This window comes from Zonotrichia albicollis, chromosome 8 (genome assembly GCF_047830755.1).
Source record: "Zonotrichia albicollis isolate bZonAlb1 chromosome 8, bZonAlb1.hap1, whole genome shotgun sequence".
Taxonomy (NCBI): Eukaryota; Metazoa; Chordata; class Aves; order Passeriformes; family Passerellidae; genus Zonotrichia; species Zonotrichia albicollis.
The window spans coordinates 19,032,167-19,057,877 of NC_133826.1; the positions used below are offsets into that span (position 1 = coordinate 19,032,167).

The 25,711-nt window shown below is 36.1% G+C and overlaps 1 protein-coding gene across 1 annotated transcript in view; it reads left to right on the top strand.

Annotated features, from left to right (window-relative positions):
• Positions 1-25,711, top strand: part of LOC106630780 (uncharacterized) — a 73,199-nt gene that overhangs the window by 38,168 nt on the left and 9,320 nt on the right. The window contains exons 19-61 of the mRNA XM_074546159.1: positions 747-788; positions 1,707-1,736; positions 1,968-2,003; positions 2,315-2,356; positions 2,964-2,999; positions 4,212-4,247; positions 4,570-4,611; positions 4,911-4,940; positions 5,223-5,258; positions 5,653-5,697; positions 6,960-6,992; positions 8,466-8,498; positions 8,767-8,793; positions 8,922-8,963; positions 9,144-9,179; positions 9,304-9,339; positions 9,656-9,703; positions 10,293-10,322; positions 11,455-11,493; positions 12,140-12,181; positions 12,384-12,425; positions 13,303-13,341; positions 13,868-13,909; positions 16,236-16,277; positions 16,380-16,418; positions 16,811-16,852; positions 16,952-16,990; positions 17,329-17,370; positions 17,473-17,511; positions 17,905-17,946; positions 18,046-18,087; positions 18,213-18,257; positions 18,723-18,764; positions 19,434-19,472; positions 20,470-20,508; positions 21,190-21,228; positions 21,477-21,515; positions 21,793-21,831; positions 22,094-22,132; positions 22,868-22,897; positions 24,303-24,344; positions 24,740-24,778; positions 25,542-25,580. Of these exons, the coding sequence (XP_074402260.1) occupies positions 747-788; positions 1,707-1,736; positions 1,968-2,003; positions 2,315-2,356; positions 2,964-2,999; positions 4,212-4,247; positions 4,570-4,611; positions 4,911-4,940; positions 5,223-5,258; positions 5,653-5,697; positions 6,960-6,992; positions 8,466-8,498; positions 8,767-8,793; positions 8,922-8,963; positions 9,144-9,179; positions 9,304-9,339; positions 9,656-9,703; positions 10,293-10,322; positions 11,455-11,493; positions 12,140-12,181; positions 12,384-12,425; positions 13,303-13,341; positions 13,868-13,909; positions 16,236-16,277; positions 16,380-16,418; positions 16,811-16,852; positions 16,952-16,990; positions 17,329-17,370; positions 17,473-17,511; positions 17,905-17,946; positions 18,046-18,087; positions 18,213-18,257; positions 18,723-18,764; positions 19,434-19,472; positions 20,470-20,508; positions 21,190-21,228; positions 21,477-21,515; positions 21,793-21,831; positions 22,094-22,132; positions 22,868-22,897; positions 24,303-24,344; positions 24,740-24,778; positions 25,542-25,580 (1,662 nt within the window). The remainder of the gene's footprint in view (positions 1-746; positions 789-1,706; positions 1,737-1,967; positions 2,004-2,314; positions 2,357-2,963; positions 3,000-4,211; positions 4,248-4,569; positions 4,612-4,910; positions 4,941-5,222; positions 5,259-5,652; positions 5,698-6,959; positions 6,993-8,465; positions 8,499-8,766; positions 8,794-8,921; positions 8,964-9,143; positions 9,180-9,303; positions 9,340-9,655; positions 9,704-10,292; positions 10,323-11,454; positions 11,494-12,139; positions 12,182-12,383; positions 12,426-13,302; positions 13,342-13,867; positions 13,910-16,235; positions 16,278-16,379; positions 16,419-16,810; positions 16,853-16,951; positions 16,991-17,328; positions 17,371-17,472; positions 17,512-17,904; positions 17,947-18,045; positions 18,088-18,212; positions 18,258-18,722; positions 18,765-19,433; positions 19,473-20,469; positions 20,509-21,189; positions 21,229-21,476; positions 21,516-21,792; positions 21,832-22,093; positions 22,133-22,867; positions 22,898-24,302; positions 24,345-24,739; positions 24,779-25,541; positions 25,581-25,711) is intronic.

The following is a 25,711-nucleotide window of genomic DNA, read 5'->3' on the forward strand; positions in this document are numbered from 1 at the left end:
CAAGTCCATCAGACTATAGCAACTAATTCTCACTTTCATTGAAAGATCAGTAGCAGGCTACCCCAGATGAAATTCGTCTTTCCAAAACCATTGCTTTCAAAATGTACATTATTTTCTTCCATGACTTGTGGTGAATGCTGGCAAAGAAAGGAATATGATTTCCTTGTTATTTTATTTCTGACTTTAAAAGTACAGTATTTTGATTACACAGGCTAACTCTTTTCAAAGTGTAAATATAAACAGTATTTTATTCCTCTCATAATGTACATATTTTCTGGGAATCAAAATATTTTGTGCAGTAGTTTTTCCTTATGTTAAATTGTAACTGTGGATTTTTCAATTTTTGTTTAGGCAGAGCCTTTGTCAAAAATTTGTTGTGCTTATTAATGAAAAGAAATCAGTCATAATGTGAATACAAATAGATATGGGTTTAAGGCAATTTGTGAGGTTCATTTGAAAGGCAGAATTATTAGAACTCACTTCAAATACTTCAAAGATGTATTATATAATTAATTTGCATTAAGAAAATCATATCAAGATATATAGATACTTTTAACATTTTATTTGTGTCGGATTTTTATATACCTTTTCTAGCACATGGAGATGGCATAAAGTAAGAAAAAGTGTAATGAACTCTTTGTAGCCTTCAAACTAGTAGGTATAAGGACAGAGTTGCTTCTTGAAATGGCTTCATGCATAAGCAATTCCTCTTAAAAATAAATAACCTTTTTTTTGTTCCTATGTAGAGTGGACAAAAACAGCATACCAGCAGCAGTACTTATATCCAGGTAAGTAAACTTAAAAAGTTTTATAAACATTCCTATAGACTTCACTAAAACAACTTACGAATAAATTATTTTCTGCATTACAAATGGATTTCACAGGCACAGGTATTTCTATTTCCCAGGCTTTTGTTCATGAAAATGCCATCTGATATTGGTATTCAAATGATTTGGGTTTTGATGCTCACAAATGCATTTCCATGTGTGATGGGTTGGCATGAAATGAGTGTATTCCACTCAGAGCATAAGGGTCAACACCCTGAGAGGAAGCGATTCTAGGCTCATTACCACCAGCTCCATACTGATAGATTCAGAGCCCATGCATATTAGACCTCAAATTCCAAAAGTTGTAAAGGGTAGTTGCTGAGCTTTATAAAGAATGATGAAAAATCATAATCGTGGAACTATGTGCAATGCCTTCCAGCATTGCTTAAAGCCATGAAGATAAAGCTGCTTGTGTGGAAAAAAAAGAAAAGTGAGGGAATTCTAGAAAATACTCACACAATGGCATCATAAATTATTGCAAACTAAAACTTGAGAGTATTCTTTGTATGAACTCAAGTATAAAGGCTCTTTAGGTCTTACTTGTCTTGGGGGCTGGGGGTAGGAGGGATGCAAAAGTCCATCAATATTCTCTGTAGCACTACATGCAACCAGAAAACTGTTTCAAAAGGGTGGCTATGGGATTTAGGGATTAGGGCCACAGGAAGGCCACTACTCAACATCAAGAGTATTTAATATGCACAAGGTTGGCAGTCATGGCTTCTGATGAGAATAGGACAATCTATTTCAGGGCTGTTAGCATACTGTTCTGTCTCCTTTGTGCTTTTTGAGAAATCTCCACAGAGCTTCATTTCTATAAACATCATGCTCTTTAAAAAAGGCTCCTTGTCCAAGTGGTAATTATCTTCTCTTTATTTGAAGGGCTCCCAAGGCAGCCAGTCCTATGGCCAGGTGAGACATTGTTGCTGAAATGTGTTGAGCTTTTCTGTGGGAGCCGCTCTCGGTTTTTTTACCTTACTGATGTTTTTTAGTGGTCCATGAGTTTAGTTTGTACCACTGAAATACCATGAAGGAAAAAATAACATAATACAGAGGAACTTTAAGGGGAAACAGACTTTTCTGTTGCTGCCATAGTAAAACAAAATAACTTTGTTAATAAATGACTTCTTACCTTCCTTACAGGGCTACAGACCCCAAGGTGGCAGTTCCTATGGCCTGGTAAGCATCAGTCAGAATAGAGCATGTCAGAAATGGCACTATGAAGGCGCTTAGCAAACCCTCAGAATTTGAACTGCAAAGGACACTTACTCTGAATGTGTCAATTCTCACTCAACATCTATGCAAGTCCTACTCATTGATCTGGAATGCCAGTGTGTGAAATCATCACACTCAGCATCCTCAGGAGGGCCAGGAGATGCCTGGCTCTGCACTCTGCCCTGCATGGCTTTAAGATGTAGCTGCTTGCTGTTGCTAATGCAGGCTGGACCCCTTACTGAAAGGGAAGTAACCAAATGGTTTCCTTGTCTTAGGGTGGACCAAGTTTCTCAGGCGGCAGCAGCTCCTATGGCCAGGTAAGCAAACTGGCTGCTCTGTAGAAAGTTCTTCACTGGTCTCTCTGTGACTGGCATGACTGGAAGACCTTTGAGAGTGATGTTTCCCTTGGCAGTCTGTGGGCCAATTTGGGCCACAGCTTCTGCAGAGAATAAGACAATGTGCTGCACAGATGCACAGCTGTTAGCACACTGCTCTGTGTCCTCTGGCACAGAAGAACCTTTTAGGGAATCCCACATGCATTCTTATTGCCATAGATATCATGCTGTAGAAAGAAGCCTCTTTGCCAAGGTGGTAATTATCTTCTCTTTAAATAAAGGGTTCCCAAGGCAGCCCGTCCTATGGCCAGGTGAGATCTTTTGCTGATGTGTGTTGAGCTTTTCTGTAGGAGCCTGTCCTGTAAATAGGCTTTGGGACATGGGTGTTTTTTTCCTTCAGGGTGTTTCTGAGTGTCCCTTGAATTTGGTTTGTGCCACTGAAATACCATGAGTGGCAAAGTAACATAGTAGAGAGCAACCTTTAATGGAAATGGGCTTTTCCCTCTGGTATTCTGTGATTCTGCTTCTGCTGTGCTGGGACTACACTTACACAGCTCTTTTTACAACTGACTCTGTGCCTTTCTTACAGGGTTTTCAGCCTCAAGGTGGCAGCTCCTATGGACAGGTAAATGTTAGTTGGAATAGAACATTTGAGAAAGTGAAGTGCCATTGCCCTGAAAAATTAACAAATTTTAAAATATTCTTTCTTCAATTCACATTGAATTCTTAACCAATGTATCTCTGAATCTATTTTAAATGTTTTATTTTTAACATGACTGTAGTGTTTCTCGTAGACATGCAGCAATCCTAGATTTCTACTGCTATCTTATCTTTTCCACAGGTGTGGAACTTTATAAATTTATGGTAGAAATAGTCTATTTAATGATGTTCTCATTGCAATTGACAGAATAATACAAATTTATTGTCAGTTCTTTGCTGCTTGCTTTGCTGTCAGCAGAGAAGTAGCGTTGAGAAATTAAAGAGCCTTGGGTCAGATTCTCAGATGAATTAAGAATTTATCTTGAAGCCTGCAACTAATGAATGTTGACCTCCCTTCACAGTTTTTATGTACAATAAAGAAGCCCTAAGATAGCTATGAGTTTTGTCAGGATCTCTATGTCAGACAGCAAAATTAAACAGCATACTTCAAATACTTTTTGGTAATTCCTGTCTTCATAACCCTGCCAGGCAGCAGTGGCACAGGTCTGCAGGTACATGAAACAACTGCACTTTTTTGAGATTATATTAAAGGCAGATTGCAACAGCAAATTATAACCACAGTAATTTTATATTAATGAGAATTTTTTTTTTAAATACAGTCATCCCTGGTTAATTCATTTGACCTGCTACTTTGAATTGCATTGTTTGGTTTCCATTTTATGAAGCTATATTTTTTCTTAGGTCGTCTTAATTTTTTAAAATTACTTTTCACCTTAGTTTTCTCTCAGCTGAAGGGAATTATGCAATTGGGGCCAATGGAAAATACAAATATATGAAACCAATATTCACCTAGTATTCAGCATTAGCCATCCAAGCCCAGTGTCTGAAAAAAAGAAGGGAAAGTAAACATAATAAGAAAATGTTTTGTCCCTTCCCGAAAAATTCTCCTAAGATCAGAGTACTGTCTGAGACAGATGTAAACCTACTCTATGATTGTCATTCAATAAACACACTGTGATCACCTATTTCTCCTGAATAAGAAATATCAAAATAAGTCTAGTTAATCAGTACAGTATGTACATTCTCTTATTCTGTTTTCTTACCCTAAAAATAGACATTAGAGAGACAACTGCTTCACAAATAGAGTAACTGTGAATCAATCATTAATTTCCCACAGGGGTACCAGCCTCAAGGTGGCAGTTCCTATGGCCAGGTAAGCATCAGTCAGTCACCAATCAGAATACAGCACTTCACAATTGGCGCTATAAAGGCACTTAGCAAACCCTCAGAATTTGAACTGCAAAGGACACTTACTCTGAATGTGTCAATTCTCACTCAACATCTATGCAAGTGCAACTCATTGATCTGGAATGCCAGTGTGTGAAATCATCACACTCAGCATCCTCAGGAGGGCCAGGAGATGCCTGGCTCTGCACTCTGCCCTGCATGGCTTTAGGATGTAGCTGCTTGCTGTTGCTAATGCAGGCTGGACCCCTTACTGAAAAGGAAGTAACCAAATGGTTTCCTTGTCTTAGGGTGGACCAAGTTTCTCAGGCAGCAGCAGCTCCTATGGCCAGGTAAGCAAACTGGCTGCTCTGTAGAAAGTTCTTCACTGGTCTCTCTGTGACTGGCATGACTGGAAGACCTTTGAGAGTGATGTTTCCCTTGGCAGTCTGTGGGCCAATTTGGGCCACAGCTTCTGCAGAGAATAAGACAATGTGCTGCACAGATGCACAGCTGTTAGCACACTGCTCTGTGTCCTCTGGCACAGAAGAACCTTTTAGGGAATCCCACATGCATTCTTATTGCCATAGATATCATGCTGTAGAAAGAAGCCTCATTGCCAAGGTGGTAATTATCTTCTCTTTATTTAAAGGGCTCCCAAGGCAGCCAGTCCTACGGCCAGGTGAGACTTTGTTGCTGAAATGTGTTGAGCTTTTCTGTAGGAGCCTGTCCTGCAGCCATGGGCTTTGGGACACGGGTGGTTTTTTCCTTCAGGGTATTTCTGAGTGGTTCTTGAATTTGGTTTGTGCCACTGAAATACCATGAGGGGCAAAGTAACATAGGTGAGAGGAACCTTTAATGGAAATGGGCTTTTCCCTCTGGTATTCTGTGATTCTGCTTCTGCTGTGCTGGAACTACACTTAACACAGCTCTTTTTACAACTGACTCTGTCTCTTTCTGACAGGGTTCTCAGTCTCAAGGTGGCAGCTCCTATGGGCAGGTAAGCATCACTCAGTCATTAGTCATTATTCAGCATCTATGTGATGCTCCCATATATGTATTGAGAATCCAGTGGTTTCTAACTTGAAACAATGTAGTATCTCTATAGAATTAAGTCCTGTGAACTGTTTTTCACACGGGCTTTGGCAACAATTGGCTCACTGAAGCTGCACTTTTCCCTGTAGAAAGGAGTGTGTTCAGCTCTCAGCTTTCTGATGCACTTTGTTATTCAACATTCTTATTATTTTACCAAATAATTTAGAGTTGGATATAGCTGGTCTTCTGCTTTTGAAGCAGTCTGGCAGCTAAAGTCCTTGAAAATTTCTATCTGTGTTTGAAATGAGAAGAGAGAATGCAAATATTTGGATCATGAGTGCTCTTTTTCTTTTCCCCAGCAGGGTGGATCTGCAGCTTATTTTGGCAGCAGTGGTTGTGGACAAGTAAGACTTTTTCTCCAAACTATTTGAAAACTTGACCCAGCTTTCTTTGCAATACTGACATGTTTTTAATATTTTTTATAATTTTTGTAGTTTGAAATCTATTGTTTTCATTGTTGCATGAACTTGACTATCACAGAAGTCAAGAAAGGCTGATATTGATGGGCATTGTAACCAATATGAAGTGGCTGCTTCCTTTCAGAGTTACACAGGGAAAACAAATAAGTGATTAATCTGTCTACTCATTGAATATATAAAGTGTTTGCTTGGGAATTTTTGGATGTTGCTCCATTTATTTTCTATAAAAAAGAACAGGAATAGACAGTGGCTCAAATGGAGCAATAATTACATTAGTAGTTTTCATCCTGGTTTCATTTTAACTTGTCTATATCTACAATGGTGTAAAAACAATATATTCAGTGATGAGATCCCAGGGGAAAGGATCATGGATGAGGCCAATAGTAAATCTACATTTAAATAAATATATTGAGCAAAGCAACCAGAATGAGAGATAGTCATAGATACAGACATTTTAAGCAGTATTTAGCAGAAATACTAGGATTAATGTAAGTTAAGAATGAATGGAAATGCCTCTGGAAGCATCATAAGGAGCAGTACAACAAGGACACTGTTACCAGCAATGGAAGTGATAAACACTGCAGAATATGTTATTTCCACTAAGCTGTGTCACAGGTTGACTTATCAAGAAAAGACCTGTACTGTAATAATGGGAGGGTGACAACCAGGGTAGAACCTTTTCTGTGTACTGTTCCTCATACTCTTATCACAAAATATACTCAAAACAGTCAAAGGATGGCTCTGAGCAGAAACCTTGCCTAAAATCCATGGTGGTGAATCTAGCAAGAGATTGATGGCCACATTTAGATAGATGGTCACCCAACAGTAACAGTTACTTCCAAAAAATCCCCACCCAGTTCTTCTTTACCAATCAAGAGGAGATCAAAGGATCATCCCAATCAAGGAATGATACAGAGAGACATCAATTACCACCCTACTGCTTTCCATGTAGCTCAAAAGTTTTCCTTTGATCATCTGTTTGAAAGTGTCTTGATGCTTATATGGGGGTATGAGAGTGACAGAAGATAAAGCCACACACTTAAAAGGTTAAGTAAAACTAAACTCACCCTCTGTAAAGTTATATGTTGAATTTTGTTACACTAATTTTCACATAGGAAATTTTAAGGAAATTAATTACTTTGAAAGAAAAATGGCATTTACTTTTTTGTCTGGTTGGTTTTTGACAGGGTTCCTCCTATGATAGCAATCCCTGCCACCAGGTAAATGGGCTTTCTTTTCTTATTTTAAGATGCATCCGAAATTAGTTTTGCCACTAACTCAATTAGTACCAAATTCAGATTCATATTGCACAAATCCATGTTATCTTACAAATTTTGAGATTAGAACTCACTGTCTTCCTATACACAGGAATATCACAAGGACTTTGGAGCCTTTTATGCCCCTTTTACCTAGCATTATATTTTGAAATGTCTAATTAAATAGGACATTAAGGCCAGATTCTGGAATTACGAAGTCTGCTTCAGTTACTTAATTGGCATGACTTAAATCAGGGCTGGAGCTCACCAGCCTCTCTTTTCCTATCAGAAGCCAGAAAATATTTTAGGACTTCACCTGAAGTCCCTGAAAAAAAGATTGTGCAGTGAGCTATAGATGTGTATATGTTGCAAGTTCAAGTGTTGGAGCTCTACAAAACACTAGCCTAAGAGATGTCACCTATGTTTAAAGAACTCATCCCTGTGATGCTAAAAATTAGGCAGAAAATGGCACAGATTATTTCCTTTTTATTCACAATATTTCTTTTGATTCTTACTGAGTTGTCACAAGAAATAGAAAAATTGGATAGATTGCTTCAACAATCTATCTGTGTTTTAGCAATATATATAAATATATACTATTCTTGTAAATATGCAAACAACATAGATGTTGATACAATGTATTATTATTATGTGGTACAGTATATACAATGCATTGTGTGTAATAAATTATTATAACTTGATAGAATTATATATTTAATAGGTATATATTTTATAATAGCTTTTTTTAAGAGGACCTATTTCTTTTTAAGACTTAAGAAAATGGTTAAATTTTGTTCTGAAATCTTCTAGAATATTGAAAGATGATACTTTTAATTTCATTTTTCTCTGACTGTTCTGAATGAAGCCTCAGTCCCATTTTAGTGAATAGCAAATATCCCAGTCACTTAAATAATTCAGTATTTCACTGTTCTTATTATGCACTTTTGACACTAATACTTCTACAAAAGTCTCTCCTGATTTCACTGGAAGGAGTTATAGTCCTCTTCTAAAGAGGGCACATTGAAACATACTGAGTGTTTTATTGAAAACCTTTTCCTCAAGGCCACTGTATCTCACAGGTCACATTTTCCTGTATAATAATGCTACTGGGAGAATTTGTATAAATTGATTCCATTTGTATAAATTAGGTTTTCTGTAGGAGAAAAAAAAAGATATATTCTGTAGAAAGTATTCAGAATGGAGCTCATCTGTGCACTAGACATTACTTAAAGCTACATGTTTGAGGTTCTTTGATTTATGTCTCATCTAGTATTTACCATTGCATTACTGGCAATCTATGCTTGTTACATTAGAAATTATATCCATATTGCATATCTCCCTCTGCTTCTTACTCTTCCTAAGCAAGTATCATAGCTTTCATCAAAAATATTCCATGGTCAAACAGTGAGTTCTAAAGCCATTTTGTCTGCTTTACAGGGTGGATCACAGGGTGGATCACAGGGTGGTCAGGTAGGTAGATCTTTATTTTCCATTGGTAAAAACATTTAAAGCAATTCTAATCCACAGTACAGTTTTCTTACACATGGGGATATAGACTCTTGCAGAGTCTCTCCATGTCCAGTCTGTAACTCATTCTCTGCAAACATACTTCTTATCAGCCCTGAAATTCCACTTACATAAAATTGGAAGTTAAATAGAATTTCCATAGAACTCAGCAACATAGGACAGCTGTATTCAGCTCTCCAGCATTATGACTGCTGCTGTTTTGTTTTCACAGGGTGATTCGTACTATGGTGGTAGCCAAGTAAGTATTGCCTCCCACCAAGGTGTTATGATGGTTTTAACTTCTGTGATGACTGATCAATATCTGATGGGCAATATGGTGATGGAAATGATGTAAATTCTAATTATTTTGTTGTTGTTTTTTTTTAGCAGAGTGGATCATCATCCTCCCAAAATTATGGTGACAACCAGGTAGGCAGACCTTGATTTTCTCCTGGTAAGAATTTTTATAATGTTTGATAATTTATCCAAATATCTTGAAAATTGTATTTGTTCAAAGGAATTCTAGGCAATTGTTTATTCCAGCTTTACAGCCTCTGAACCAAATCACAGTTTCTTCTGAAGTAAAATTTATATTTGTTTGTTTTATAGGATGGATCCTACTCACAAAACTATGGTGGTGGCCAAGTAAGTAATACTCTATTTCACTACTTATACATTACTTCATATAAACTTTAACCTCTGCTCAAAATCAGGTTTTCTATATTGTAGCTTTCTCCAATTTTGATTGAGTTTTTTGTTTGTTTTAAAGGGTGGATCATCCTCAGATACCTATTATGATAATCAAGTAAGTAGTTCTTTCTCCTAGTTACATAGTCCCTACATCAACTAAAAGATCTAATAAAACATAATTGTTTCAGTGATTTCTATGATTTGGATTTGTTTTATTGGGTTTTTTTCTTTACTGAGGATTGGAATATTTTCTGTCAGCCACTATTGCAGCTATGGGTTTGGCTCCTTTTCTTTGTATAAAGATCCTAATTTAATTTAACTCAGCTTCTTCCTTGCATGAGCATCTCTTCTGTTGTGTAGAGTAAACATGAAAGTGTATTTGTAGCAATTCATTTTTGTGAGGAAATAACTTGTATCTGATGTTCTTCTAGGACTCACAAGATTCCTCATATGATAGTAATCCCAACGCCTGTGATGATGTGAGTATGCTTTCTCTAACATATTTTCATCACAACATTTTTCATGTAGATGAGAAAATATTGCTCTGCTAGATGCAGTCTTTGGAGCAGAATGATCCAGAAAAATGCTGAGTTTCCACACTAACAGCTGTTTCAGCAACTGCCTCTTCTCTTGCTGAAAATTGTCACTATATGTTTACAGATACAGTTAATGCTTTTAAATGCATTTAACTGGATGAAACGAAATATGAAAAAAAAAATAATTTAATGGCTTTGCAGAAACAGATATTTTTCTCAAAATCTAAGGGTACATTTTACATTAATTTAAAAAAAAACCTGCAAGAAAATCTTTAAATACATACAATGAATGCAAGAAGAAAGGACAGATATTCCACTGCTTTTCATGTTACATTTGTACCGTACTAAGGTTGTTATTACAGTGTTTTTCCACCTGCAATGGTAGAATTTCAAACTAATTTAGACAAAGCTGTGGAGAATGGGAGCAAAAGTTATTTTTGTTATGTCTGTATGCAATATCAGAAACAATTTATTTTCTTTAAGCTTACTTTATTTAAATCTTTTAAAAATGAAATAATGTATTCTTTTCCAGAATGACACTACCTACAGTGCCAATAGTCAGGTAAGTACTTTGTTTGTTCTATAGTGTTCAAATCCTAATGATTAATGACAATGTTAGTAACTAAACACTTCTATATTAGACCTGTGCACCTTTATTATATGATTGCTTTATACTACCCTTCAAAAAGTTAATTATTTCTCTGTACTCAAGGCTGCTGCACAATTATTTCAAATGACACAATACTTCTAAGAATGTATACTAATATATTTTCTTCATAATATGTCCATTTTGGCTGGATAATTTGGGCATTAATCACCCGTGTACATGAGGCATGTCAAGCTTTTCTCACTTACTCAGATTTAATGTCACTTACATGCTGCTGTTGTAAAGTAACATTTTTGCCTGGTATTACCCAGTATTACTCTCTCTGTCAAGACTTTCCCTCTGTCCTACAAACAGAAACAGTGATTACCATGAATAGATTGTGACCAAGCAAATGCAGTGTTGTGTAAATAATTTATGTGTAAATAAATTACATTTTCTCTACACGTTTCTGTTCCCAGAAAAGCTGTTTCCATCCGTCACAGCCTCTTTTCATTTTACTGCCATCTAGAGTAACCTTCTGTCATCAGCTACTTGCCTCTTTAGTTCTCAGCCATTCACTATTCTGCTTCATTGTTTTCCCTGTTTTTCCTCTTGAATTCATTGCATTAGGTTCAATTAAAAATGTTCTGAAAAAAAAATCCTTCATCAGCCCTGTTTAGCAGCCTCCTCACTTCCTCCTTAGTACATGAAGTATGTTAGTATTCCCTTGGTTATCTCTATCCAGTCTGTATGGCTGGACTGCTTTGTAAAAGAGTTGGCATCTAAAGCCTTTCACAAAGAAGGATGGGGAATGCTAAAAAGTAAAAAAAAAGAGAGAGAAAGGATCCATATACAAATTGTGTACTAAACTAGAGTGGTTCAGCTGAGGGATGAGGGAGACTCCCCCAAGCAGGAACTTCTGTTGAAAGAGATAAACTGAAAACAGACAAAGAATATGCTTTTAAAGAATCTTTCTGCTAATAAAACAAAATCTCTGGACATCTTCCTTTTCCAAATATCACCCTAACAAGTAGCAGATTTTAGTTAAAGTATTTAGTGTAGACAACTACAGCTATAAAGTACTAACAGTCTTGTGGCTCCTTTGCAGCGTTCTGGTTGTGCAAAGAAGAAAGTTGTTGTTGCCCGAGTAAGTAACACTTTTCTTCTTTTACTTTTTGCCTGCTTGTAGGATTTTAGACCTAACTATACCTAACCTGTCTTAAATATACCTAATTTTTCCCTAATCATGTTTATAGTAGTCAATATCTTCCTGCATGAGGGAAAAGGAAAATAAAATTACTTGGGTATTTGTTCTTTGGATGAATCTCTTTAAAGAAAGTATATATATGAGAAAAAAAAAAAAAGAAAAAGACATAAAAATCATGCTTTGAAGTATAGCCTAGCTCAAATTCCTGTTCTTCATTAAGCACATACAGATTTGGTCCTAGCTAAAGTTAAAATTAAATGAGTATCATACAAACAAAGGACAGCTAACATTTTAGCTGAAGAAAGATAGAATAATAAGTAAGGAACAGTAAAATTTCCTATTTTATGATGCTCATAATAGGATATACAGATATATCTGTACTGTATATTTGCAAGCCAGACTCAGTAGGAGCCTTATAAAAATTGTAAGCAAATAGTCTTTTATTTTATAATAATGCATTCCTACTCAATGCACACAGTAACGGGTCTAGTGCTCTAATAAATAAATAATATGGAAAGAAAAAAATACCTATCAGTGATCACAGAATTTTCATCTCCTCATTGTAAATGTTATTATTCTTTTACAGGACACATCACATGTTCTAAGCAGAAGAGCCTATGATGTACAGGTAAACCATTCCTGTCCCTTTTTTTGAACAACTGCTGGTAGTAGTAAGCTTCCAGCTCCTTGTGTATTACCTACAAAAAAAGAGAAAGATCTAATGTCCACAAAAAACAACTAATTCTCTTTAGGGTTAGGTCTTTCTTCCCAAATAGAATATATTTTATTTTATTACCCTTACAGATATGAGTATTTTTTTTTCTTCACAGAATGCCTCTTCTCCTTCAAACGGCAGCCACTCTGACATGCAGGTAATAATGTACTGTCAACTGCATAATATCAAGGGGACTTCTGATAAACTATAGATCATATTGAAAGTTAGGTTCCAGTAATTTTTTTTGAAGGATGCTATTTTGATTTCACAGCATTTCCCTATAATGTTGTAATTTTGTACAGTTGTAAATAATGATATTAGACTCAGAAAATACAGTTTCTTCTGTTCCTTCACCCCACTAACCAGGTAAGAATTGCAGGTGTTTCTTTACATAACACTTTGTAAAATTACTCTGAAAAGAACAAACTACTTCTTTTCAGATTCTTATTTTAGAAACATCCTTGCATTCTTCATTGCAATGGTCATACATATAATTGTTTCATTTTGCATTTGGTAAGAAGGTACATTTTAGGGATTGCGTACTTCTGTTACAAAATTAGGTCCAACTTTCATGTTCTGTAGGATATACAGAATATATGCTGTAGCAGTGCTTATATTAGAGAATTATGTGAAATTTAACTGATCCAGAGTGGCACCTTGTTCTGTTTTTCTTAATATCTTGGATTGCTACCCATCCTAGGGGTTTGAAATCCTGCTACACCAGCATTATGTAGATTTAACAGTAGCATAGTCCTCTGTCTCAGAGAGTTTGGAGTTTAAATCAGCATTGCAGACAATCTCTGAGCTCTGGAAGGTAAGAGTTTTCTTAATTAGTTTCCCTAATGCCCATTTCCTGTGAATTTTATCAAGTTGCTTAATTAGGTTTCATTCTAATTTATATTTTTACAAAAATCCAACAGGTTATGTTAATTGGTGCAGGAAGGAATAGAGTTTATAATAGTGTTTCTCACTACATAGTTTTGTACTTTAGATTCTAATAGAATGCTTTAATAAAATATAATTTTTTTTCACAGGGTGGATCATTTATTGCAACCAGTGGATCAAGTAATCAGGTCAGGATTTTCCTTATTTTTAACTGGTCTTCTTCAGATAGATTCCTATTAATTAAACTAATTAAATTCAGAAATCAGGCTTTAAGTAGTTTTACATGGAAGATTGGTGATGATATGCATTAATTTGTAAATGAAGTGGCCCTATTCATATTAAATTTATCAGAAATGGCTCTCTGAAATCACTTTTTAGCACTGTTTCAACATAACACGTGTTTTACTGATGATAGCATAATGGCATTCTCTTCACTACCTTATACTTCTCTCTTGCTGAGGCATCTGTCATTGGGACATCCCAATGGGAGATGCATTATCAGCCTGACTTCCAAAGCAAATGTTAACAGTACACATCTGTGCTGTCCCCTCATTTGTTCTAGGTACAGAAGTCATACCTTCTTTATAGTCTCACAGACTTTCTTCCCCTAAACAGTTTTTGCAACTGAAATAAGATTTTATTTTAAATTTTCACAAAGCAATAATTGGGGTTTTTTTTGTTTTGTTTTTTTGTTGTTTTTTTTTTAATTTGTAGGGTGGTTGCATTTGTCCTGATGGAAGCAGTGGTCATAGACCGGTAATTATATTTCTGAGTTTATACTTCCTTCTACATAATGGAATGCTTTTAATCACTCACCTGTAAATATGGCCAGTTGGTTAACACTAAATATTAATGGTGATTTCCTTAATATGAGTAGAACCATATACAATTAAATGAAAGAATAAGTTCCACTTAACTTCATAATTACCATTTGACCACTAATTTTCTGTAACTGTTCTTGGTGATCCACATGCTCTGTCACTTAACTATTATGTGCCAATTATTCATTGTGTTCAAAAACCAGTCAATATACTTTGCAGTAACCACAGTTCATAGTTGCATCCAGCTTAGTTTCCTTGTATTTCTCACTGGTGCAATAAACTGCTGTGAATAAAAATATCAAAATTTGATACGTATTTCAAGATATAATCTCTTAAATTAACATTTAAACTGTTCTTTCCTATAAAGAGAATAATTGAAATTTCAATGTCAGCTGCAGTGGATAAACTTTTCTCTTAAGCAATGCCTCTGGTCCAGGAAAAAGGCCAAGGAATGTGTTTATGTGGACATTATAGACTAGCTCTACCAGGCTCCTGGCTTTTAAAGTCACCTTGGATTTTAAAGTAACTTGTCTTCTATCAAGATATGTATTCCTGAATCTTTTATTGAAGCTGTATTTACATAAACTCATTTGAATGGTATAGAGTTTTCTATTTCAACAAGAAGCATTTTGTTAATTATTCTTTCTGTAAAAAACTCCCACACTATTTAAACAAACTAACTGCATAAAGAAATTACTGCTTTCTGAACTTAATAACTTAAAATACAGCAACAGCAATTTTGGTCAGATGCAATACCACCTCTTTCATCTAATTGAGGCTAAGCAGTAATTGTGGTTTACATGCTTTAAAATATAAACTAGTCCATTAAAATAAATAATAATGAAACTTCATTGAGGAAAAAATCTTTTTATTTGTTGCATGATTGTACAAAAATCCATTTATAAGGAAGGTGGAGACCTTTATGCAAGTTTTTTTCATTCTAATAAACATTTTTCTTTGCATGCTTTAATTATTACAAAAAAAAAAAGTTTTAAACAGAAATCCAGCACAGCTTGGTTGAGGAGAGTGTATTTAGTTGCTATCAACTAAAGGAAATTTTCAACCTGAAGAAAATAAGACATCAAAATAGGACAGATTAGAAAACCAGTTCTCAATGCAGTTGTGTCAACTTTGATGCACAAGAGACTTATTTTCCAATTTGCAATCGTATCAGCTGATCCAATTAATTTATGATAAATTATGTAGCAGTAGATTTGATCTTTGCTTTCATGGTCTTATCTTCATTTTCTGTCCAGGGCCCTCTACACATGGCAGCTCACAGTAGCACGTAAACAGATTGGCCAGGACAGGTTACATTCTAATAACAGTTAAAAAGCAAGCTCTGGGTAGATGTATATGTACACATAAACTACCACTCCTAAATCTTACAGAAAAGAGAGAGTGATCTACTTCCTAGGGCAGTGCTCACAGCACCAAGCCTGACAGAGTTCAAGAAGCATCTGGCACATGGTGTGACTCTTGGGGCTGGTCCTGTGCAGGACCAGCAGATTAACCTCAAAATTCTCTTGGGTCCCTTCCAACTCAGTTTATTCTGATTCCTTGAGAAATTCTTGCAAAAATCCTTCTTCTAGATTTAAAGGCTGCAAGTTACCAAACAGTCTCTTTAAACCTGGAGAATATTATAAATTAAGAGTCATAGCTACACATGTTTAAACCATCTTGTTTCAAAGGAAAAATGTATGTGGATCCCCAAATTCCTCTCACTGAAATTATTTTGCTTTTTCTCCAAGCTTTATTTAAAAACAAGATCTTAGTCTACAAATAATCTCAGAGGAAGCAGTCTAACCATAGAATAATGCTTCCCCTATTTTTATAGAAGGGGAAAATGGCAGTTATAGTGAATGTCAGGAACTGGTAAATAGTCTTCCCCTTTAAGTGATGAGCTGAAAAACATGCTCTCCTAAATACTCTTTACACTTTGAAAGTCCAGTATTCTGGCAGTTTTTAAAAAGGCCATCAAGGTAATGATCATCTATAAAAACACGGAGTCTGCAAGGTATGACATAGGATCCTGAGATTAGAAAAGGAAAACTAAATGTTAGTAGTACTTTCAAATGTTTTAACCTGAACAGGAAATTACAGAACCTGCTACAGATGTCCTTATCTATAAAAAAAGTACAAACCAGCATTCTGTTTTAGTCGTTGCTGTAAAGTTTTATTTGAAAGAATAGAAATTCACAGTAGAGTCACATGTAAATGTCTGTTTGCAAGCAAATAGCTAGTCTGTGTTTCCATTTCAGGGAGCCCCAGGTTCTTCATACAGCACATATTCTGGTAACCAGGTAAACATTCAGATAAAATGCCCTATTCAGAAACTCCACCTAAAACCTTCCCTGAAGAAGTAGCCAGATATAAACCAGTAACCCATTCTGTCTTCTGCACAGGGAGGGCCTTACTACTACCCTGAAGGATCCTATGGACAGGTAGTAGCTCTTCCTCCCTCACCAAGATAATGTAGACTCCCATCCTCCCGGACCCTCACTCCCAGTATTGTGGGTGCTATGACATATTAAATTTCAGACCTGACTGTTATCCCTTAGAGCAGAAAAATTAAATCAACCCTGATGTATCCTGGTGGTGTGAAGCTTGACAGAACAGTATAGAATGGTCTCTGCAGTTTCTTTGCAGAATTCAAATTTCACCAAGAAAATTGCTCCCTGAAAATTTCTTCCACTTTAAAAACAATGGTCTTGAGTTTTGCTTAGGCACATAAAACTTAGCTTAAAATTGAGAGAAAGGGTAAAGTGAGAACCAGGTGTGCAGATATTTAAACTGTCATCTGCAAGAAAATAACTGGTCTGTGTTTTCCTTTCAGGGTGGCCCAAGTTCTTCCCACGGTTCTTACTCTGGTAACCAGGTAAATATTCTGGTCACTGTGCCTGCTCAGGAGCAGCCTAAAAGTATTCTTTGAGAGAACATTTAACTACAAAGCAGTAAATTTCTGTTTTCTCTGCAGGGAGAGCCTTCCTACTATTCTGGTGGATCTTATGGAGAGGTAGGTGCTGTGTCTTCTTTGTAAAGATTACAGACTTTTATCTTCATTCCTATATTTTCAATATAGTGGCTGCTGTGAAATATAACACCCAAGAGTTGACTCTATCACAACACCTAATAATTCTATCAGCTGTCTGTACGTTACAACAAGCAATCTGTCAGAGAAAAAGACTAAATTGTGCTTCCAGCTTCCATGGAATTATCTTTCATCTAACTAAAAAATTAGTGATAAGATGTTCCTTCTTGTTCAAGAGTACGACCCTGGATTAAGATTTAGATCCATTGGTATTTACACCATCCTGTTTGCAAGCAAATAGCTAGTCTGTGTTTTCATTTCAGGGAGCCCCAGGTTCTTCATACAACACATATTCTGGTAACCAGGTAAACATTCAGATAAAATGCCCTATTCAGAAACTCCACCTAAAACCTTCCCTGAAGAAGTAGCCAGATATAAACCAGTAACCCATTCTGTCTTCTGCACAGGGAGGGCCTTACTACTACCCTGGAGGATCCTATGGACAGGTAGTAGCTCTTCCTCCCTCACCAAGATAATGTAGACTCCCATCCTCCCGGTTCCTTCACTCCCAGTACTGTGGGTGCTATGACATATTAAATTTCAGACCTGACTGTTATCCCTTAGAGCAGAAAAATTAAATCAACCCTGATGTATCCTGGTGGTGTGAAGCTTGACAGAACAGTATAGAATGGTCTCTGCAGTTTCTTTGCAGAATTCAAATTTCACCAAGAAAATTGCTCCCTGAAAATTTCTTCCACTTTAAAAACAATGGTCTTGAGTTTTACTTAGGCACATAAAACTTAGCTTAAAATTGAGAGAAAGGGTAAAGTGAGAACCAGGTGTGCAGGCATTTAAACTGTCATCTGCAAGAAAATAACTGGTCTGTGTTTTCCTTTCAGGGTGGCCCAAGTTCTTCCCACGGTTCTTACTCTGGTAACCAGGTAAATATTCTGGTCACTGTGCCTGCTCAGGAGCAGCCTAAAAGTATTCTTTGAGAGAACATTTAACTACAAAGCAATAAATTTCTCTTTTCTCTGCAGGGAGGGCATTCCTACTATGGACCTGGTGGATCTTACGGACAGGTAGGTGCTCTTTCTTCTTTGCAGAGATAACAGACTTTTATTTTCTGCCTGTTCTGTCCTCAAAAGATGGAAAGTACTTTCTTGGGAGAATCAAAGTAATCAGCTTTTAAAAATTTTCTTTGCAGGGAGGGACTTCTTCTTATGATGGCAGCAGTGAATCCTATGGTCAGGTAAATAATCTTTTTTTCCACTTTGTGTAAATGTTGCTGAGGGCCAATACCCTGGGTGAAGTAAATATACAGCTACATCTGTATTTCAGCTCTCATTATACTAATGAAAGTGATCTTTTATTTGAGGAATGAGTGAATTGTATGTACTTTTACCTAAGTAGCCTGAAAGTTTATAGGGCAGTAAAAGCTGGGGTGCCTCCAACCTTTATGGGTTATTCTTTTCAACAATGCTAGCTTTGAGTTACCTGCAAGATGGAGGTCTGTTTAAAAGTGGAATTAGAATTTGGTTTTAAAAACATGTAACATTAGTATTGTACAGGCACATAACTCAGTTGCTTAACAGTTCTGATAAGCAAGTAAATAATTATATTTTAATCTGCGAGAAGATCCCTACAGCAAGGAGAGAGAAAAAAAAAAAGGCAGCACCTGTTTGCAATATGAAAATTATTTATGTTTTCTGAACAGGGTGGATCTTCTGTATATAGTGGTTCTGAGGCTTACGGCCAGGTAAATGTTATTTGTCTCCTACATCAAAAGCTTAAACTTGCTGTGTTGGTTTTTATGTGTACTGGGTTCTATGCTTCAGTTATTTTTAAGTGACCATGACCATGAAAATGCCATTTTAACTTTTTTTTTCTCTTTACCTTTGTAGCAACTCAAAATGTTTCCATAATTCAAAATGTTTCCAAAATTCAAAAAATTATAAAAAAATCATAAGAGAACATGATGCACTATACATGCTGTTTTTCACTGTGACTAGCCCTGTGACTATTCAGTGCTTTAACAATTTTATTGCTCATATGTTAGCTCATTCAAAAGGAAAATAATTCATGCATTTACTTTACATACCTTACTTATGCAGAAGCTGTTGAAAGTTTAAATAATGGGATTTTTTAATATTAAGGATGATAATTTTGCAATTTAACTTCATTGAAAAGTTTCTCCCCTATAAAAATGCATGTTTACAAGGAGGGCTTTTTCCCAGCCTCTTCTCCTTAAGCCTCTTTTCAGGTAAAGTTAAATATTTTTTCTTTTCTTGCACATTCCCTAGTTTAGGTAAAATTTGAGTTTCTAAGCACTTAGCTAGTTTTATTCTTCTATTTTGTATACCCCACAATTAAGAAAATGTAAGAGAATTTCTTACATGAAAATAAATGTTTTTGCATTATTTTACAGGATTCACCTGCCATGGGAGCCAGTGAAACTGAAGATAGTGTAAGCATTTCTTCTCAAAAATATCAATATCTTCATTCACTACCTTCTAAAGTATCTAGGTGCTTACACAGACCTTTACCTTATCTGATGTCACGTGATTGTGCTGTACATGATAAGAACTTCACAAAATTGCAGTTACAACAGTTACAACTTCTACCAATCAAACATTTTTTAATTTACTGTTAGAAGTAGCAATTACAAAGAAAGCTCTTTTTATTTCACGATTTCTATCAAAATTCAATATTTTTATATGACTACTTCTCTTTCCATCCCAAATTAGCACTACATTTTGTTTGTTTTTCCAATGCCAGACACATGATTCAAGTTCCTTCAACTACATATTGCATAGGAATGGTCTGTTTTCATGTAGTGTGGTGACAACTGCCTGCTTTTCTTTAAAAGATGCATTTTCTACTGACTAAAGTATATATTCTATTAACTCTGCTAAAGCCTGTTATAAGACTTCACAATTTTTAAGTCTTTTCCAGGGTCCTGGTTAGTAGGAAATTGCTCTCTGCAAATAATTACAAATTCAGCTGTGCACTTTAGTCACAAGTATACTGTGTCAATAGCTTCAATGCAGTTTCTGAACCAAATCTTGTTATGGATATTCAAGAAAGCTAAAATATGATACTACAGAGGGTCCAAGAAGCCCTCTGAAAAAAAACTAAAGTGTAACAACAGATGTGTACCACATTTTGACCTTTGAAAAATCAAGACAGCTTTGCAAATGCTGATGTTTTCCCCTGCAACATTCTGGAGGACATAAAATAGATTGAGATGTGACTTCATTCCTTTATTTCACTATATCAGGATTCAGCTTTCAAAAGAAATGCCATTCTCCAGAAATGAGCTGAGAAAGAATTTGCAGACTGCTTATCCTACAGCCTACATCTTCAACCTTCCCACAAGCAGTACCTCCCTTTGCTTCCCCCCCTTGCTTGGAAAGAAGTAGTAGTATTTTCCATGGCAGTAACCAAATTCTGGTCTTTTTTAGGATTCCTCCTCAGCATCTGGTGGCCGCCAGAGTGAACGGGTAAGCGATCCCTCCTTTATGTAGTGCCAGGTGCCAGCCCAGTGCCAAACCTAAACTACATCTCCTGTGGAAAGCCTGAGGCAGTTCCAGTGTGGGACAGAAGCCCTCAAGCCCATCAGGAATGAGGATATGGTTAAAGAGTTTAAGTACTGCTAGAAATCCCAGCTGATGCTGAGGTGTGCTCCTGAATCTCAAGCTCACATCACAAATGTGATAGCACAATTTACTTGTTCAGGTCCTTGTACTTTTTAAATAATTGATTGACTGCAAAGAGCTTCAATGCCATGATTTTTCCAGCACTTATTCTAAATGCAACCCTTTGCTTGTTGTGCTGTATGACTTACTTTGAAGGCTTCATTTTCCTATCATTTTTATATGGCACATAATGTATTTATTCTAATGACACCGACTGAGAAATTATTTTGTTGGAGATTTAACTCTTTCAACTGTTGTATCCTAAAGATATCTTCCACCAAAAGAGCAATTATCAATAATCATGAAAGGCATGTGCTCTTTTATATATAAAGACAGTAGATTTTTTTTTATTTTTCTTGAATAATCCATGACAGAAAATTAAGGCATGTGGAGAAGAAAGGAGGAGTGTTTTTCTTCCAATCTGATCTTTCCAGTTTTTGGGGTTTGGTTTTTCAATGTAATTTCATTTTAAATACATTTTTCCAGGATTTTTATTCCCCAGGAGGCAGCCAGTCAGGTGGACATGTAAGCATCTATTTTATTTATTATTTGCAGTTCTCTTTCAAAATGGCTGTACTATTTAAAAATTATCCCAATGAGTAAATGACACCAAACCATTAATTTCCTAGAAATTCTTATGACATCTGGCATCATGTCTTGTGAAATCAAACTGAAAACTGTTTGAATAAAAAAATTAAAAATTGTGTGCGTAGAACAGTCTTGTTCTCCATAAGTCATTTCAAACAAAAATAAATTGGGTCTTCTTTTTGCAGGGGTCATCTTCTCAAAGTGGCAGCTACTCCAGTGGACAGGTAAATACTAAATCTTTGTATTTTTGACCTGAAGTATTAATCAAACAAAAGTTTGAGGCCTCATATTGTATTACAGCAATTTTTAATCTGTGAATGAAAAAGACTTGTTCATTCTTCCTTACATAGCTCCATGTAAAACTCCAAATGCAAGTAGAGTAATCAAAATACAATTACTGTATTAACTGATGTTTTAACATCAGGAAAAATGAAAGTAATAAATATTTGGCATTACTTCATATATTTTAAATATAAAGCAAGTGATTTTTATTTTTTTCAGGACTCATACTCATCTGGAAGCAGCCAGTATGGTGGGCAGGTGGGAAATCTTTTTTCTTCGCTGTTATTGTGAGGGGTTTTCCCCCAATGTACATATTTCAAGAAGATATTACCAGATTAGAAATACCTAAGTTTCCAGACTATTCTGTGGTTTATTTTATCCTCATTGATCTTTCTATAGATAAAATTATGCTCTCAACTAATATCAACTTTTGAAACAGTTAAAAGTGTAAAAGACATTACTTTGTATTTAAATGCACGGGTCACGGAAAAATCTTTAAACGAGAATGTAATGTTTTCAGGGTTCATCCTCCTCAGGAGGCAACCAGTCTGGTGGACAGGTACGAACTTCTTTCTCCACAGTCTTCAGCCAGGCTTGTGTCAGGGACTCTGATTTATTTCTCTCATCTTTCATTTACAAGAACTGTTTTCCTTCACCAGGAAAACAGAACTGTCCTTCTTGCCCAAAGCCTCAGCAACACATAGTTTTCTTTTGCTTTTTGTTATTTGGACATCCAGCAAGCCAGAGCTTCCAGCAGTAATTGTTTGGCACATGCATGCCAGCTTCTGTACCTGCTTTAGTACTAAAGTTCATGCATATTGAAAGTGTAGAGTGAGACACTGAATGGTGAACTCCTGGCCACTTCTCAGTTAGTTTTATCTGAGTACAAATCACCTGTTTTCTGTATCATCTGTAACATGAAACTGCTGCATGTACTCCAGGCGCTCTGGCCTGTTAAGAAAAAAAAATTGCTTTCTATGGTACTACTCAGAATTTTGTATTCATCCTTTTGCTGAGTATTACTGTAAGGTAAAAAGTATTATATTATTTTTATGGTAAAAATTGTAGGTAAGAAAATTTGAAGATAAAAAAATGAGCATTTTGTTGCCCCATCAGAGCAATAAGTGCAGGAACAGTTGCATAGGATGAAACAGACTCAGTGCTAGAAGCTGGGCAGTTAAAATGTGGCTTTATGGTTTGCATGCCTGGGGTGGGAGAAGTAATTTGAGTTGTAGCTAGGACCATTTCAGTCCTGTGCTCTTGACATCTCAAACACTTTCTGCATTCTTTACAGGGTGGATGTGATTGTTCTGGGACAAATTCTGTAAGTGCTACTTGTTCATTATACATTTTCTTTTACTAAACTATTTAACTGAAAAAATATGTGAGATCCTATTTATTTCCAACTTAATTATTTTAATGTACTCCAAAATTTACATTAATTGTTCCTTTGGTGAGTTAGATGGTTCTGATATGGTAGGAGTTATTTCTTATCATGCCAAGTTTCAGTGTTACAGAATCATGGAATCATTTAGGTTGGAGAATGCCTCAGGTCCAACCAGTAACGCAGCACTGCCAAGGTCACCGCTTAGCCATGTCTCTAGGTGCTCCATGTACAGGTCTTTTCAATACCTCTGGGGCTGGTGACTCAGCTTCCCCAGCAACCTCTCCAGTACTTGATAATCCTTTCTGTCAAGAAATTGTTTCCTAAAATCCAATGTGAGCCTCCCCTGGGGCAGCCAGAGGCCATTTCCTCTGGTTCTATTGCTTGTAGCTTGAAAGAAGGGACCAGCCCCCACCTGGCTACAACCTCCTTTCAGGGAGTCATAGAGAGCAATAAGGACCCACCTGAGCCTCCTTTTGTCCAGGCTGAACAACCCCAGCACCTTCAGCTGCTCCTCACAAAGCTTGTGCTCCAGACCCTTCCCCAGCCCCTTTCCCATTTTTGGACACAATCCCACACCTCAAGGCCCTTCTTTGAGAGGCCCAAAAGTGAGCAAGGATTCAAAGTGGCAGCTTCATCAGTGCCCAATCAGTGTAGGGGGACAATCCCTTCCCTAGGGCTGCTTGCTGGCCGCATTATTTCTAATAAAAGCCAGGAAGCTCCAAAGCTGGCAGTGAGCTGCATCTCTGAGCAGTGATGTCAGTTGCTATACAGTATTTACAAAGATGTGTATCTCTTCTCAAAAAGCCAAAAAAAATTGCATTAAATAGCAGAATTAATTGACAAAAGACCTATCATGAAACCTAAAATAATATCCAGTCTATAAAATGGCCAACAGTAAAAATTTGTATCAAAAATCAATCTTCACAAAATTTAATACATAAACAAAACAAAAAATGGAGCGACTTCTCATTTGTGTCCATATGAAATTACTTAAGGACTATGAAATAAGGTAATTCCTGTTTTCAAAGCAATTAATATGTGGACAATCAACATGTAGCATGTAAAGGACATTTCTGCACCTTGGAAATACTCTTATTTCCTAGGCAATGAATTATAGGTAGATACAATATGATACTTCATGATTTATGGTCTTCTGGACCAAAAAAGGCTATTTTATCTATTGGCAAATTGATAAAGTAAGTGAAGTATAAGTGTAACTGATTTCAGGCTGTGATATTCTTCCTTTGAAATGCCATGAAACAGACATTCTAAGGTTTTGTTTCATTTATAGTTTATGACCAAAGACAAAGGCTAATTTTTCTTTTCTTGTTTTCCTTTATAGGGTGGATCCCCTACTTTAGTCAGAAGTGATTCCTCTGCAAATGTAAGAAATGTTCATCAGCTTTTAAGTTTGTTCTCTGTTTGCTTTATCAATATAATGGCTAGAGATGATAAAAAGAGACAGTGCCTAATAGGAGTCATACACTTGTGAAAATAACTTACTCCGGTTACAATTAAAAATACACACAGGACATTCTTTTTAATTTTAACTAAAAAATGCACACAGAACTTTCATGCAGTGCTCCCAGTTTCCCTTTCCATTTGAAATAGTTTTCACTCAAAGAGAAGTCTTACAATGAAAAATGTTGTTACAAACACAGGTAGATAACAGTGCAAATATTTACTTTGGGAGTCAATTCTATTGGCTTCCTTGGAATTATATAAAAAAATCCCCCAAGTATATGGATTTGTGTGATTTTACTGCTCTTTTTTCCCCAGGGCACATCTTCTTTTGGAGGCAGCCACTACAACAGCCAGGTAAGCATTCATTCCAAAAAGAATGATTTACCACTGCTGAAAATGATTGTTAATTCATTCAGTTAAATTCAATTTTTTATATAGGAACTGGGTAAAAAGAACAGAAGCCCAGCAAGTGAAATTCATCATTGAGTTAGATATGTCCTAAAAATTATAACAATGGATTTTTTAGCCAAGAGTGCCCTGACTTTGTGAAACTTGCAAAATGAAGCTTTGAAAAAAAACCCAAACAAACCAAAAAACAACCAAACAAGTGTGGGGAAAGAATGAATCAAACTGCATCATTTTGAATTCCTATTTGATCTAATTCCATTATGAAGAAAAAAAAATCCAATCTCCCCTCTTTAAAGAGACCTTTTGTTGTATGAGGTTTCAGCAAATTTTCTTAGTTTGGTTTTCAGAGTCCTGTTGGTAGGTAATATTTTACTGCTAGCTCTGGACCAGCATTCAGCTTTCCAAATTAAAAAACTTCATTCTCCAGAAGTGAGCAGAGAAAGAGCAGGAAAGAATTTTACTTTAACCTTCCCAATATGTCACACAAACAAAGCACTCTGTCTTTGCCTTCTACCCTTGCTAAGGATCTCAGGTATTTTCCCAAATTAGCTTGCTCAGCTGAAATCCTAGTTATTAAAGCATTCTGAAAGCCCTGCTCACCTGTCTTCCCTCTCACCTTGCTCTCTTGCTCCTGTTGTCCTGGCAGAGTCATGTTTTTATTTAAGGAAATCCTACTGCAGGTAATTCACTCAGCTGGTATTCTTTACAGGATTCATATTCCTCTGGAGCTAACCAGTATGGAGGACATGTAAGTTCTTACTTTTAATATTTTATATTATATTATTAAATAAATAGTTGACTCACATTAAGGACCTCAATTTAATATATCAAGAAAATTGGCAGTGGTCTATACTCTGTGGTAATATTGTAAATTCAAGG